The 13,158-nt window shown below is 56.2% G+C and overlaps 1 protein-coding gene across 2 annotated transcripts in view; it reads right to left on the bottom strand.

Moving 5' to 3' along the window:
* Window positions 1-13,158, bottom strand: part of GRM7 (glutamate metabotropic receptor 7) — a 361,134-nt gene that overhangs the window by 235,778 nt on the left and 112,198 nt on the right. Inside the window, exon 1 of one of the 2 annotated variants that reach the window (XM_073564466.1) lies at window positions 3,610-3,801. The exons of the other annotated variant lie outside the window; for it this stretch is intronic. Coding sequence (XP_073420567.1) covers window positions 3,610-3,615 — 6 coding nt within the window. The 5' untranslated portion in view covers window positions 3,616-3,801. Of the gene's footprint in view, window positions 1-3,609; window positions 3,802-13,158 lie in introns of those variants that run through there. 2 annotated transcript variants of the gene reach the window in all.

Below are 13,158 nucleotides of genomic sequence, written 5' to 3'. Positions count from 1 at the left end.
TCTCCTCCACTATTCATCCTCTCCTCCACTGTTCACCATCTCCTCCACTGTTCACCCTCTCCTCCACTATTCACCCTCTCCTTCAGCTGTCTGCATAGCCTTTGCTGGTTATTAATTATAGGGGGACCCCATATCATTTTCCGGAGGGTCCCCCATTTTAATAGCAGTAAAGGCTAAGTATACCGTTGTGAGCTGATATTAATAGCCTGGAAAACTCCATGGATCTTACCCCCTTCCCAGGCTCTAAACATCTGCCCCCAGCTTTCCCTCTGCTGGTTACAAAAATTGTGCGGGAGCCCACGCCATTTTTTGCTGAAAAATAATCTTTTATAAGATTATGATGAACTATAAAGAAAGTAAATCAGCAGAGTGAGTGGCTATAAACTGCGGCAGGAGGTCCGTGGACTGACAACCGAGAGGTTCAATTCAGGATCTGCCATCAGTGGCAGTAATCAAGAAGGTAAGAAACACCGCAACATGCCATCCCATATATACCGCAACGTGCCATCCCATATATACCGCAACGTGCCATCCCATATATACCGCAACGTGCCATCCCATATATACCGCAACGTGCCATCCCATATATACCGCAATGTGCCATCCCATATATACCGCAACGTGCCATCCCATATATACCGCAACGTGCCATCCCATATATACCGCAACGTGCCATCCCATATACACCGCAACGTGCCATCCCATATACACCGCAACGTGCCATCCCATATATACCGCAACGTGCCATCCCATATATACAGCAACGTGCCATCCCATATATACAGCAACGTGCCATCCCATATACACAACATTGCGTCATTCCCATATATACAGCAATGTGCCATCCCACATATACAGTAACGTGTCATTGCCATCTATACTGGCAGGACTACTGGAATCACATCAGCTCCATTGGGTATCTCTGCCCTCCTGCTCCTCGAGCAGCAAAGTATTTGCCCCCTCTCAGTGCGAGTAGAGGAAAGGAGGACAGTGAAGAGCATGGTCTGGTTGTGTTAATAACACTGGGAAAAATGATGGCGGAATCACAGGAACTGACTCCACCTGGCACATTGGCAGCAGCCGAGCATCTGCTGACTACAGTTCATGAACTGCCAGCATTCTCCTTACTGCAGGGTCTCACAAGTGCATGAGACCCCCGATACTGGGTCAGGTAAGAGGAGCCCTGTGGCCAAGCTTATCATTAGGCCAAGTGTAACCTGGAGACTGCTCATGTTATATGAAGGATAGTGAGTGCAGCTCTGGAGTATAATACAGGATGTAGCTCAGGATCAGTAATGTATGCACACAGTGACTGCACCAGCAGAATAGTGAGTGCAGCTCTGGGGTATAATACAAGATGTAACTCAGGATCAGTAATGTATGTACACAGTGACTTCACCAGCAGAATAGTGAGTGCAGCTCTGGAGTATAATACAGGATGTAACTCAGGATCAGTAATGTAATGTATGTACACAGTGACTGCACCAGCAGAATAGTGAGTGCAGCTCTGGGGTATAATACAGGATGTAACTCAGGATCAGTAATGTAATGTATGTACACAGTGACTGCACCAGCAGAATAGTGAGTGCAGCTCTGGGCACGCTCAGGAAGAGGAGGAGCGTCTGGGCTGAGCTCTGCAGGCTGGGGTTTTGCTAAGCTCCTGGGAAGGGAGGTTTTTTTTCCTGCAAGGACTTTCCATCTGCCCCTTCCCAGGAAAGAGGACTCTACCTGGGATTGAGCGCCGGGGCTGTGCCCCTGGCTCCCACCCTCCGGCAAGCCAGCTGGGGGTGGGGGCCTCATCCACCACCAGGAGGCCCAAGGCACAGTCAGCCAGTCCCAGGGATGGGGAAAAAGCGGACCCCAGGGGGCCGCAAGGCTCCAGGGTCCGGGACCCCCGAGGTGAAGGCTGTGGCGGGCCCTTCCCCCGGAGGTGCAGCAGCCGGCAGAGGTGAGGCAGGGCCCCCCCTTAACATCTGGGGCTCCAAGGTTGCGGGAGAGCCAGCTACCACCTACGCCTCCCGCATTCATGCCCACCTCTCCGAGTACGATGAGGCCGGCAAGCAGCTCAGGAGACTCCGGGGGGAGTTGGAGGGAGCCCGGGTCATCAGTAAAAACAGGCTCCCTGCCTCAAAGAGAGCGGAGGTCACCGCCACGGTCAAGCGGCTGAAAGGGGAGATTCGGGCCCTGGAGGACCGGCGAAGTACCATCATGGCCGGCAGCGGCCCCTTCCAGGAAAAGCTTCAAAACGAGGACCGGTTCAGGGCCATGGCCGGTGGGTCTCCTGGGGGGTCAGGAGTCCCCATCCAGGTGGAGGAAAGCGAGGAGGAAGAGCAAGATGGCGCCCACACCACATCCGGGCCACCTCCACCTGAAGACCTGGCGGACACCAGCGTGAGTCAGGTAACATGCAGCGGGATAGCCCCCGAGCAGGTGGCCCTCCCGCTGGACTCCAGTAACGCGGAGGAAAGCGGGAGCGAGGGGGAGGATGGAGGGAGCGGGAGTAGTTCTGAGGGGGGCTGCCTCATCCTTAAACAAGTACGGCAGACTGAATCCCCAGCACGGTTTGGCACGCTGTTGTTTGGGTATGAAGTCTGCCCGGAGGATGAGGCAACCGGGAAGAGAAACAGGAGGCGCAGGCGTAAGGCCTCTGAAGGCGTGGAGGAACAACTGGTTTTTGCACCTCTTCCCGGGGCCCCTCTGTCCCGCTGTGTGGAACCCGCTACCCACCCCGGCTCGGGCCCTGTGGTGGGTCCGCAGCGAGGGAGCGGGGAGAGAGATGACTGTTGTGACCTGACTGTCGCATCTGGTGACAGTTCAGACCAGGGCAGCGACATGGAGGTCGGTGCTGGTTGTGGTGTTGGTGGTGGTGTCCAGGCTCAGCCCTTGGTGGCAGGGGGGGCTGGCCTGGCACCAGGTAAAGTTGGTACAGCCAGGGCCGCACCTCCGGCGGCGAGTGCTGGGGCTTCTGGACCCCCCACGTACGGATCCGCTAAGTCTGGATCGCTAGTGGGGGTCCAGAAGCCTAGGAAGGGCGAACAGAACATCAAGCAGCAGCTGAGGCGGTGCAAAGTGCTGGTTGCTCCCATGTCGGCGCCTGTGGTGAGAGCGGGGTCTCCGGCACGTCGACCCAAAAAGGGGTCCGTGCAGGGGGCTCCGCCGCCGCTGGGCGACGAGGGGGAGTGGCCGGCCTTGCCTGTCTCAAGTGGTGGGCATGGGGCGGCAGCGGTGGTCTGTGAGGGGGGCGTGGCCTCCCCGAGTGTTGCCCGGCCTGCAAAGGCTGCGGCGTGCGGGGGGGGGCATGTCCTCCTCGGCCGTCGTCCCACCCGCTGCGTCTGCGTCGCCCGGGGGGGGGGCATGGCCTTGCAAGGGGTCGCTGCTCTGCCCGTGGTGGCTGTGACTGGCGGGGGGGGCGTGGCCTCAGCGGTCGCGACTCCGCCCGCTGTGCTCGCGTCACCCGGGGGGGCCGTGGCTCTGCCTGGGGTGGCTGCGACCGGCGGGGGGGCGTGGCCACTGCGGGCCCGCTGCCCTCTGTCCCACCCACCCTTCCAAGTAATGCTGTGCTGCCCCCAAAAGCTGGCGGGGAGTTGTCGGGGTCCCCGGCCCACCTACCTTCATCTGAGGGTGCGAGGACTCTGGCGCTCCCTGGCAAGCCGGCGGCGGGGGTGAAGAAAAGTGCAGGGCAGGGAGCGGTGCCAGTGGCCGTCCCTGCCCAGAGTAAACAAAACTCAGCAAAAGAAAAAAAAATGGAGCTGAAACCAGGAGCTGCTGTTGCTCCTAGGCCCAGCCAGGGCAGAGTGCATGATGTCATCAGCACTGAGGCATTTAAAGGGGCAGCGGCGCTCCTGGACAGGAGCTGGAGTAGCTCCCAGCAAGAGAGCTCAGGGCCCCCAGCAGGCAAAGAGAGGAACTACACTGGTTTGGGAAATGTTAAAAATGTAAAAAATGTAAATAATGTTGCTATGTTCACCAATTGTGCGAGTGAGAGTGAGTACGAAAGCGGAGTGGACATATTTGAGGAGATGTTTGCTGAAGTGAATGGTGATATGAGTGACATGGATGAGGGAGTGAGTGCTACTGTGAATGTGGGTGAGTGTGCTGGAGTGAATGCAAATAATAAAAGAGTGAATGGGAGAGTGAGTGGGAGGACGAATGAGGGTGCTGGCACAAGTGGTGGTAGTGGTGGGAGGGCTGGCCCGTCTGCCCCCCTGGCCGCAAGACCCCAACATAGTTATGCGGGGGCCGCGGCTGGGGGTCGGGGTGGTCCTCGGGGTGGTCCTGGGGGGGTCTCCTCACCTCCGGGCTCCAGGGACGGCGCTTTGCACCACCGTTTCCTGGAGGCCCTCAAAAAAGGAGAAAGGTCGATAGTGGTAGAGGGGAAGACAGTGGACTTGTCTTTCTGGATAGAGAGACACGGCCTTGCTGCCTTCCAAAACCAAAGGGAGGGAGGGACTGTTTGGTCTCTCCCCACAGCCGGGCAGGGGCCGCAAAGGAGGAATGTGGTCCGTCTTAGGTTGGGGGGCAGTGAAGCTTGTCCACCTAGGAGCAAGGTGGTGGAGCTCCTCCTTAAGATGGGCTTCGGGGCGAATGACATCTTTGCCCTGATACATCCTTCGGCGTCCCGCTTCTTCAACGTCAGCTTTGTGCGGCCAGAGGGGCTTGAGCTCTTCTGGTCTAACTATGAGCTGGTGCGGGAAGAGCCCGGATGGCGAGACTTCGTTGCGCAAGCGGTGTCTCGCCAAAATTCCGTCAAGCGAGTGACCGTGGTCACTTGTAACGAGTCACTTGCCGGCGTGGACATTATGACGTGGCTTTCCCGTTACGGGGAAGTCACCGAGGTCCCCAAAAAGAACAGGGACGAATTCGGCATCTGGTCGGGGGGGCTGGACCTTCATGGTTAAACTGAAGGTTTCCGGCGGCACGGTCACCCACATCCCTTCCTCGGCGTTCCTGGGAAGGGACAGGATCCTGGTCTTCTACCAGGGGCAACCGAAGGTCTGCCACAAGTGCGGCGACCCCACTCACTTCAGTGCTAGCTGCAAAGTACAGAAATGTGCCTTGTGTGGTGGGGTAGGTCATCTGGCCGCCTCGTGTAAAGACATTCGGTGTCACTTGTGTGGTGACCTAGGTCACCCTCTCAGCCGCTGCCCTCGCTCCTTTTCTAATGCCGCTGCAGGCCCGGCGGGAGGAGTCCGTGAGGGAGAAACCTCTGGCGGCGCTCCTGCACCTGTGGCAGGTGGTGGCAGAGGGGAAGGGGCTGAGGGACCGGTGAGGAAGGGCAATGCCAAGGTGAGGGGCCCCGCGTATGTGCGGAGGCAAGAAAAACGCCATGGGGGTGGGGGGCAGGTGAAGTCTCGGGCAACCGGGTCGATGCCTGCTCCTCCCTCCAGGCCCGTGGCAAAAGCCTCTGAGGTCCTGAGGGAGAGTGTGGTGAGAGAGGAGATCAGGAGGATGGAGAGGGAGGATAAAGCGGCTGACTCGGACGGGTCCTCACAGTATGAAAGTGTTGATGAGGAGGTCCAGGAGCAGCCTACAGCAGCGGGTGGCAAAAGTAAACGTGCCAATCGTAACAAATCGGGGGGGGAGAAGGCTGGCAAGCCTTCAAAATCTCCCCCGCCCCCGACCACCAGGGTGCGCACGGAAGGGCCAGCTGACCCCCCCCTCTGATTGATCTCTCCAACCGGTTCAGCGTCCTCGGAGGCTCGGATGATGGGCCGCAAGACGAGGATGCTGGGCCGGGGGTACCACCGGAGGGTCCTTCGGGGGATGGTGGGGGCCGTCCCTCAGGGGGCAGTGTTCCTCCTGGGGGGGGGACAGACCTGGAACCCGGGGGCGAGGACACCGGGGGGGGTGGGATGGACACAACGGGAGCTTCCCTGAAAAGGAAGGTGTAAGACCCCTCCCCAGGTGGAGGTGATAGCAGTGGTAAGAAGTTGGCCATCCAACTTGATCACCCATGATGGCGGAACTCGCCCCGTTGACGCTGGCATCTATTAATGTTGCCAGCATAAAGTCAGATGCGGCTCGCTTCACGGCCTTTGATTTTTTTCTCCCGGATTGAGGCAGAAATTTTATTCTTGCAAGACACCAGACTAACAGACATGGGGGCCATCTATAAAGCACGGAGGGAGTGGAGGTGCGGGCCCTCATACTGGTCTCTTGCGGCCGAGCCGTATAGCGGGGTGGCAGTCCTTTTTAAGACTGCAGCTGTTGAATGCCGACGGGTTACTGAGTTGGAAATGGGGAGGTGCCTGATCCTAGATGTCTTCATGAGGGGACAAGAGCTCCGGCTCATCAACATCTACGGCCCGCAGTCCAAGTGGGACCGCAAATGTCTCTTCCTGAGGATCAAGCCCTTTCTTTTTACGAGCCGGCAGGTGGTCTTCGGTGGGGACTTCAACACCATTACGAGGTCCCGTGACCGGGGGGGTCCCGGAGATCGCCTGGCTTATGATAGCGTCGCGTTGAATAGCATAGCCAGCGAAGCTCGCCTGGTGGATGTCCACATCCGGCACACCCCAGGTCATGGAGGTTTCACCTACCATAGGGGTAGCTGTAGGTCTAGAATAGACAGGTTTTTTTTGAAGGAGGACGCCATCTTTTCTGCTGTGTCCGCCGTTGAGGTGGAGTTCTCCGATCACTGTCTAATTTTCTTTTCTCTGAATGTTGCAGAGACTCATCGGATGGGAAGAGGGCTGTGGAAGCTCAATTCGTCCCTGCTGGAAGAAGCGGAGGTGAGACAATCCTTCGAGGACTTTCTTCAGAGCCAGGTACCGCTGTTGGATCTCTGTAGTAGTAAGTCAGAGTGGTGGGAGATCTTCAAAAAGCGGGTGGCGGGGTTCTTCCGTCAGGTCTCGAGCCTCAGGAGTCTGAACAGGCACCGCTTGTACCAGGCCATGGGGAGGAAACTCGAGCAGCTTGTCTCGACTGGAGGTGACCGTGAGGAAATCTCCAGAGTGAAATCTTTGCTCAAGAGGTGTCAGTATGATAGACACACATCTTTAGTTTTTGAGAGGGACTTCGGGAAGTACCGCTCACCCGACCCTTACAGAAACTGTAAGATGTCAGTGAATTGTAAGATGGTGACAGGACCGATCGACAGTACGGGGTCCCTGAACAGATCCAAATCAGGGATCCTGGAGGTGGTCAGATCCTTCTACTCACACCTCTTGGAAAAGAAGGATCTGGATCGGGACAGGATGTCGGCTTTCCTGGCTGAAACCGTCCCTGAGCCAGGGGGTGATCCCTCTCTTGGTGTTTTGGCAGAGGAAATCAGGGAAGAGGAAGTGAGACTGGCCATTGATGGGCTTCGGCCCAAGAAATCGCCAGGTCCGGATGGCTTAACATCCGAGTTCTATAAGACTTTTAGGGACTCCTTGGTCCCCCTCTTGACAGGGGTATTTAATGAGTGTCTCTCCTCGGGCACTCTTCCCGACTCAATGAGGAAGTCAGCCCTCATTATTCTGTCAAAGGGTAAGGATCCGTCCCGTATCGAGAATTGGCGTCCCATAGCGCTTCTCGATACGGACCGGAAGGTTCTGGCCAAGGTGCTGTTTAATCGGCTGGTGAAGTTTGCACCCCGGCTCCTTTCAGGGGCCCAGCATTGCTCTGTTCCGGGCCGCAGTACTTTTAGTGCTGTGCTCGGTGTCCGAGAGGCAGTGGAGCAGGGTAGGGCAGGTCACTGGAGGGGGTACTTGCTGTCATTAGATCAAGCGAAAGCCTTTGACCGGGTCAACCACGAGTACCTCTGGTCCGTCCTTTTGAGGTATGGTCTGCCTGGGAGGTTTGTAAAATGGTTAGAGATCTTGTACCAAGGGGCTGAGACTTTTCCGCTGGTGAACGGTTGGTCAGGTCGCCCTTTTGAGGTGGGTTCTGGGGTCCGTCAGGGCTGTCCGCTGAGCCCGCTTTTATACGTGTTCGCGATCGATCCCTTCCTACGGAGGGTAGATCGTGGACCGTTGGCGGGAGTCGGGATGGACCAGGCGGGCTCTGGGTCCTCTCTGAGGGTGGTGGCGTATGCCGATGTTTCCCTTTTCGTGTCCTCGAGAAGGGAGGCGGATTGGGTCATGTCGGAGGTAGTGCGCTACTCGGAGGCATCCGGGTCCATGATCAACCGGGATAAGTGTGAAAGTCTCTGGCTGGGAGGGGGAGATCCCAGGTTTGATCTCCCGGACACCCTTCCAGGGCCCCAGGCCACCGCCAAAATTCTAGGCATCGAATTTGGCCCCGGGGATTACCCCCAGCAAAATTGGGAGGGCAGACTTAAGATCGCCGCCCAAAAGGTGGACCAATGGAAGGGTTGGTCTTTAACCCTGAGGGAAAGGGTTGCCCTGGCTAAAGGCTTTCTGCTACCTTTATTAATATACCTGGGCAGTGTGTGCATCTTGCCGGAACCTCTCTGGACACGGGTCTATAGCCTGTTCTTCCAATTGTTATGGGGGAATAGGCTTAACCTAATCAAGAGGGAGGTTACATACCGTACGAGGAGACTAGGTGGGTTGGGTATGGTCAACCCGGTGGTGTTTCTAGTAAACACCTTTCTTAAGACTAACATCTCCAACCTCTGGCTAGAGAGGGCTCCTCCGTGGGTAGTCTCCTGCAAGGGTTGGCTTTGGCCTTTCTTCCAGGAATGGGAGACAGGAGGGCAGGTGAAGGACCTACGCACACCTCATGGGCATCTCCCGGCTTACGCTACCCCGGTTCTGAAGGTGATCCGCCGGTGGGGTCTGGGAATGTGGGAAATCAGGACCATGTCGAGACAATGCCTTGACAGGAGGGTCCTGTTGACACATTTCCAGAAGCCCCTGGCCCTTAAGGATTGCCCAGGCCGGGATCTGGAGGTCGGGCTGGGGCTTTTAAATTCTAAGCGGATCCCCATGAAGTTTTGGGACTTGACCTGGCGCTGCTTCCACGGGAGGCTGTATGTAAAGGATAACCTGAAGTGCAGGAAATCCGATGATCGGGGTTGTCCCCGTGAGGAGTGTGGCGACGTGCTGGAAAGCATGGAGCACTTCCTGCTGCATTGTCCCTTTAATGCAGAGGTTTACAACAGGGTGGGTGCTTCCATACGTTGGCCGCGGCTGGCGTCCCTCTCCTACGCTGAGTGGGCCTATGGAGCGTTCAGATCCCTGGGTGGCCGGGACCCGTGCACTTTATTCCTAGTCAGTGTAGTGGTTAGGTTCTACACTTGGAATGCACGGTGCCTAGTTTCGACGCGGAAAAAAACCCTTCCGAGGGATGAGGTGGTAGGAAACATCTTGGGTGACCTGGTGAAGGTCCGTTCTTTGGAGTTCGAAAGGTTGGGTGTGAGGAAGGCCTCTTGGCTTTGGAGGGGCCTCTCCTTTTAGAAACGCACTCAAGGGAGAGCTAGCTCCGTGTGAATGAGGGTAGGGATAGCATAAGTTTCACTGGGTGTTAGGGACAGAATTAGGGACAGATAGGGACAGGGAGGGACAGGCACTGAGGGACAGATAGAGAGTTAGTTATGATAAGTTAGGTAGAGTAGGGGCAGGTAGGGACAGATAGGGACAGTTTCTGTAGGGACAGTCTTAGTTGTTGAGGGACAGGGTGAATGTGTTAGTGAGGGATGGGGCCTCCAGAACTCCTTTCCTGGTGTTGGGCTGGTGCATGTCACTTTAGCTTTTTGTTTTGGAAGCATGAAATTTAATGGATATTGGGCTTGCAGGCACCAAACTTGGGCCTGTGGCAAGGTTTTTGGAAATGTGGCTAATACTTATTGTTTGGGTAATATTATCACTGGTTATAGCAGGTCGTATCTTAGGTGTATAACAAGTGTAGTATGTGCTTTTTGTGTATCTGTACATGTATGCAGTATTGTATGTATGTCGCTAGGATGGTGCTTTTAAAAAAAAATGTATATATTATAGTTAGGAAAGGGGGAAGGGGTACAGTCAGGTTGGGTGGGGGTTTCTTGCGGGAGGGAGGGGGGAAGTTTGGACCCTGGAATGGACCCTGAGAAATCAACGGCCGAAGATCAGAAGGAGATGGCCTGGGAACTACACCAAGGACCATGGGAAATATATAAGGAAATGTAGAGACGGGCCATAAACTTTCCTGGACCCTGAGGTGCTGTTTTTTTTCTGAGGCCATAAACTTTCATGGACCTAGGTGTGGAAAAGGCTACGAACTTGTGGACCTGTGGTGTGGGTGGTGGGAAAAAAATAAATAAATAAAATAAAAAAATTAAAAAAATAAAAAATAAATAAAAAAAAAAAAATATATATATATTTTTATATATATTTTTTTATATATATATTTTTATAAAATATAAAAAAAAAAAAAAAGGGGGGTGGTTTCTTGCTGTGTTGAGGGGAAGTAGTTGAGGGTCTGCCAAGATGGCTGTTTTTTCTGTTTAAGGCAGTGGGCCAAAAAAAGTGTTTACTTTCCTGTTTTAAATCCAGTATATAGGAATGAATGGGAGCATGAGTGAAGGTGTGAATGGGGTTGAATGTGAAGGAATGGATTTTTGTTTGTTTTCTTTGTTTTTTTTTTTGGAGGTTCCTGCTGGGGGTCCCTCAGGCTGCAAAGCCTGGAGACACTGCACTATGTCCTTCAGAGATGGACTGTCGTAAGCTAGCATATTTGCACAAGTTTTTTTTGTATGTCGGTGTGGTTTATTTTAGTTCATGTATCGTATCGTGGTTTTTGATTTCTGGAATGTTGTTTTTGTCTGTCTTATGTATTGTGTTTTTGATATTTTTATAATAAAAGAGATACAGGATGTAACTCAGGATCAGTAATGTAATGTATGTACACAGTGACTGCACCAGCAGAATAGTGAGTGCAGCTCTGGCGTATAATACAGGATGTAACTCAGGATCAGTAATGTAATGTATGTACACAGTGACTGCACCAGCAGAATAGTGAGTGCAGCTCTGGAGTATAATACAGGATGTAACTCAGGATCAGTAATGTAATGTATGTACACAGTGACTGCACCAGCAGAATAGTGAGTGCAGCTCTGGACACACCCAGGAAGAGGAGGAGCATCGCAGCTGAGCGACTGCAGGCTGGGGTTTTGCTAAGCTCCTGGGAAGGGAGGTTTTTTTTTCCTGCAAGGACTTTCCATCTGCCCCCTTCCCAGGAAAGAGGACTCTACCTGGGACTGAGCGCCGGGGCTGGGCCCCTGGCTCCCACCCCCTGGCAAGCCAGCTGGGGGTGGGGGGGCCTCATCCACCATCAGGAGGCCCAAGGCACAGCCAGTCCCAGGGATGGGGAAAAAGCGGACCCCAGGGGGCCGTAAGGCTCCAGGGTCCGGGACCCCTGAAGTGAAGGCTGTGGCGGGGCCTTCCCCCGGAGGTGCAGCAGCCGGCAGAGGTGAGGCGGGGCCCCCCCTTAACATCTGGGGCTCCAAGGCTGCGGGAGAGCCGGCTACCACCTACGCCTCCCGCATCCATGCCCACCTCTCCGAATATGAGAAGGCCGGGAAGCAGCTGAGGAGACTTCGGGGGGAGTTGGAGGGAGCCAGGATAATATATAAAAGCAGGCTCCGTACCTCAAAGAAAGCGGAGGTCGCCGCCACAGTCCAGCGGCTGGAAGAGGAGATTCGGGCCCTGGAGGGCCGGCGAAGTGTCATCATGGCCGGCAGCAGCCCCTTCCAGGAGAAGCTGCGGAACAAGGACCGGTTCAGGGCCATGGCCGGTGGGTTTCCTGGGGGGTCAGGAGGCTCCACCCAGGTGGAGGAAAGTGAGGAGAAGGAAGAGCAACATGGCGCCCACACCACACCCGGGCCACCTCCACCTGAAGGCCTGACGAACACCAGCAGGAGTCAGGTAACATGCAGCGGGATAGCCCCTGAGCAATTGGCCCTCCCGCTGGACTCCAGTAACGCGGAGGAAAGCAAGAGCGAGGGGGAGGATGGAGGGAGTGGGAGTAATACCGAGGGGGGCTGCCTCATCCTCAGGCAAGTGCGGCAGATGGAATCCCCAGCACGGTTTGGCACGCTGTTGTTTGGGGATGAAGTCTGCCCACAGGAAGAGGCAAACGGGAGGAGGAGAAACAGGAGGCGCAGGCGTAAGGCCTCTGAAGGCGTGGAGGAACAACTGGTTTTTGCTCCTCTTCCCGGGGCCCCTCTGTCCCGCTGTGTGGAACCCGCTACCCACCCCGGCTCGGGCCCTGTGGTGGGTCCACAGCAAGGGAGCGGGGAGAGAGATGACTGTTGTGACCTGTCGCATCTGGTGACAGTTCAGACCAGGGCAGCGACATGGAGGTCGGTGCTGGTTGTGGTGTTGGTGTCCAGGCTCAGCCCTCAGTGGCAGGGGGGGCTGGCCTGGCACCAGGTAAAGTTGGTACAGCCAGGGCCGCACCTCCGGCGGCGAGTGCTGGGGCTTCTGGGCCCCCCACGTACGGATCCGCTAAGTCTGGATCGCTAGTGGGGGTCCAGAAGTCTAGGAAGGGCGAGCAAAAAATCAAACAACTGAAGCGGTGCAGGGAGCTGGTCGCTCCCATGGCGGCGCCCGTGGTAAGAGCGGGGTCTCCGGCACGTCGACCCAAAAGGGGGTCCGTGCGGGGGGCTCTGCCGCCACTGGGCGACGAGGGGGAGTGGCCGGCCCTGCCCGTGGCAAGTGGTGGGCACAGAGTGGCGGCGGTGGTCTGCGAGGGGGGCGGGGCCTCCCCGAGTGTTGCCCGGCCTGCAAAGGCTGTGGCATGCGGGGGGGCATGTCCTCGGCCGCTGTCCCGCTCGCTACGTCCGCGTCACCTGGGGGGGCGTGGCCTCGCAAGGGGTCACTGCTCTGCCCGTGGTGGCCGTGACTGGCGGGGGGGGCATGGCCACGGCAGGCCCGCTGCCCTCTGTCCCACCCACCCTCCCAAGCAGTGCAAGTAAGCTGCCCCCAAAAGCTGGCGGGGGGTTGTCGGGGTCCCCAGCCCACCTACCTTTATCTGAGGGTGCGGGGACTCTGGCGCCCCCTGGCAAGCCGGCAGAGGGAGTGAAGAAGGATGCAGGGCAGGGAGCTGTGCCAGAGGCCGTCCCTGCCCAGAGCAAGGAAATCAAAAGAAACTCTGAAAAAGAAAAAAAATGGTGCTGGAGAAACCAAGAGCTGCTGCTGCTGCTCCCAGGCACAGCCAGGGAAATGTGCAGTATGTCATCAGCGCTGAGGCACTTAAAGGGGCAGCAGCACTCTTGGCCAGTAAGGGCAATCA

This window comes from Dendrobates tinctorius, unplaced genomic scaffold, assembly GCF_039654945.1.
Source record: "Dendrobates tinctorius isolate UK_male_01 unplaced genomic scaffold, ASM3965494v1 ptg000455l, whole genome shotgun sequence".
NCBI classification, from domain to species: domain Eukaryota; kingdom Metazoa; phylum Chordata; class Amphibia; order Anura; family Dendrobatidae; genus Dendrobates; species Dendrobates tinctorius.
Note: the sequence above shows the minus strand (reverse complement) of the source record. Positions and strands in the feature narration are given on the sequence as shown.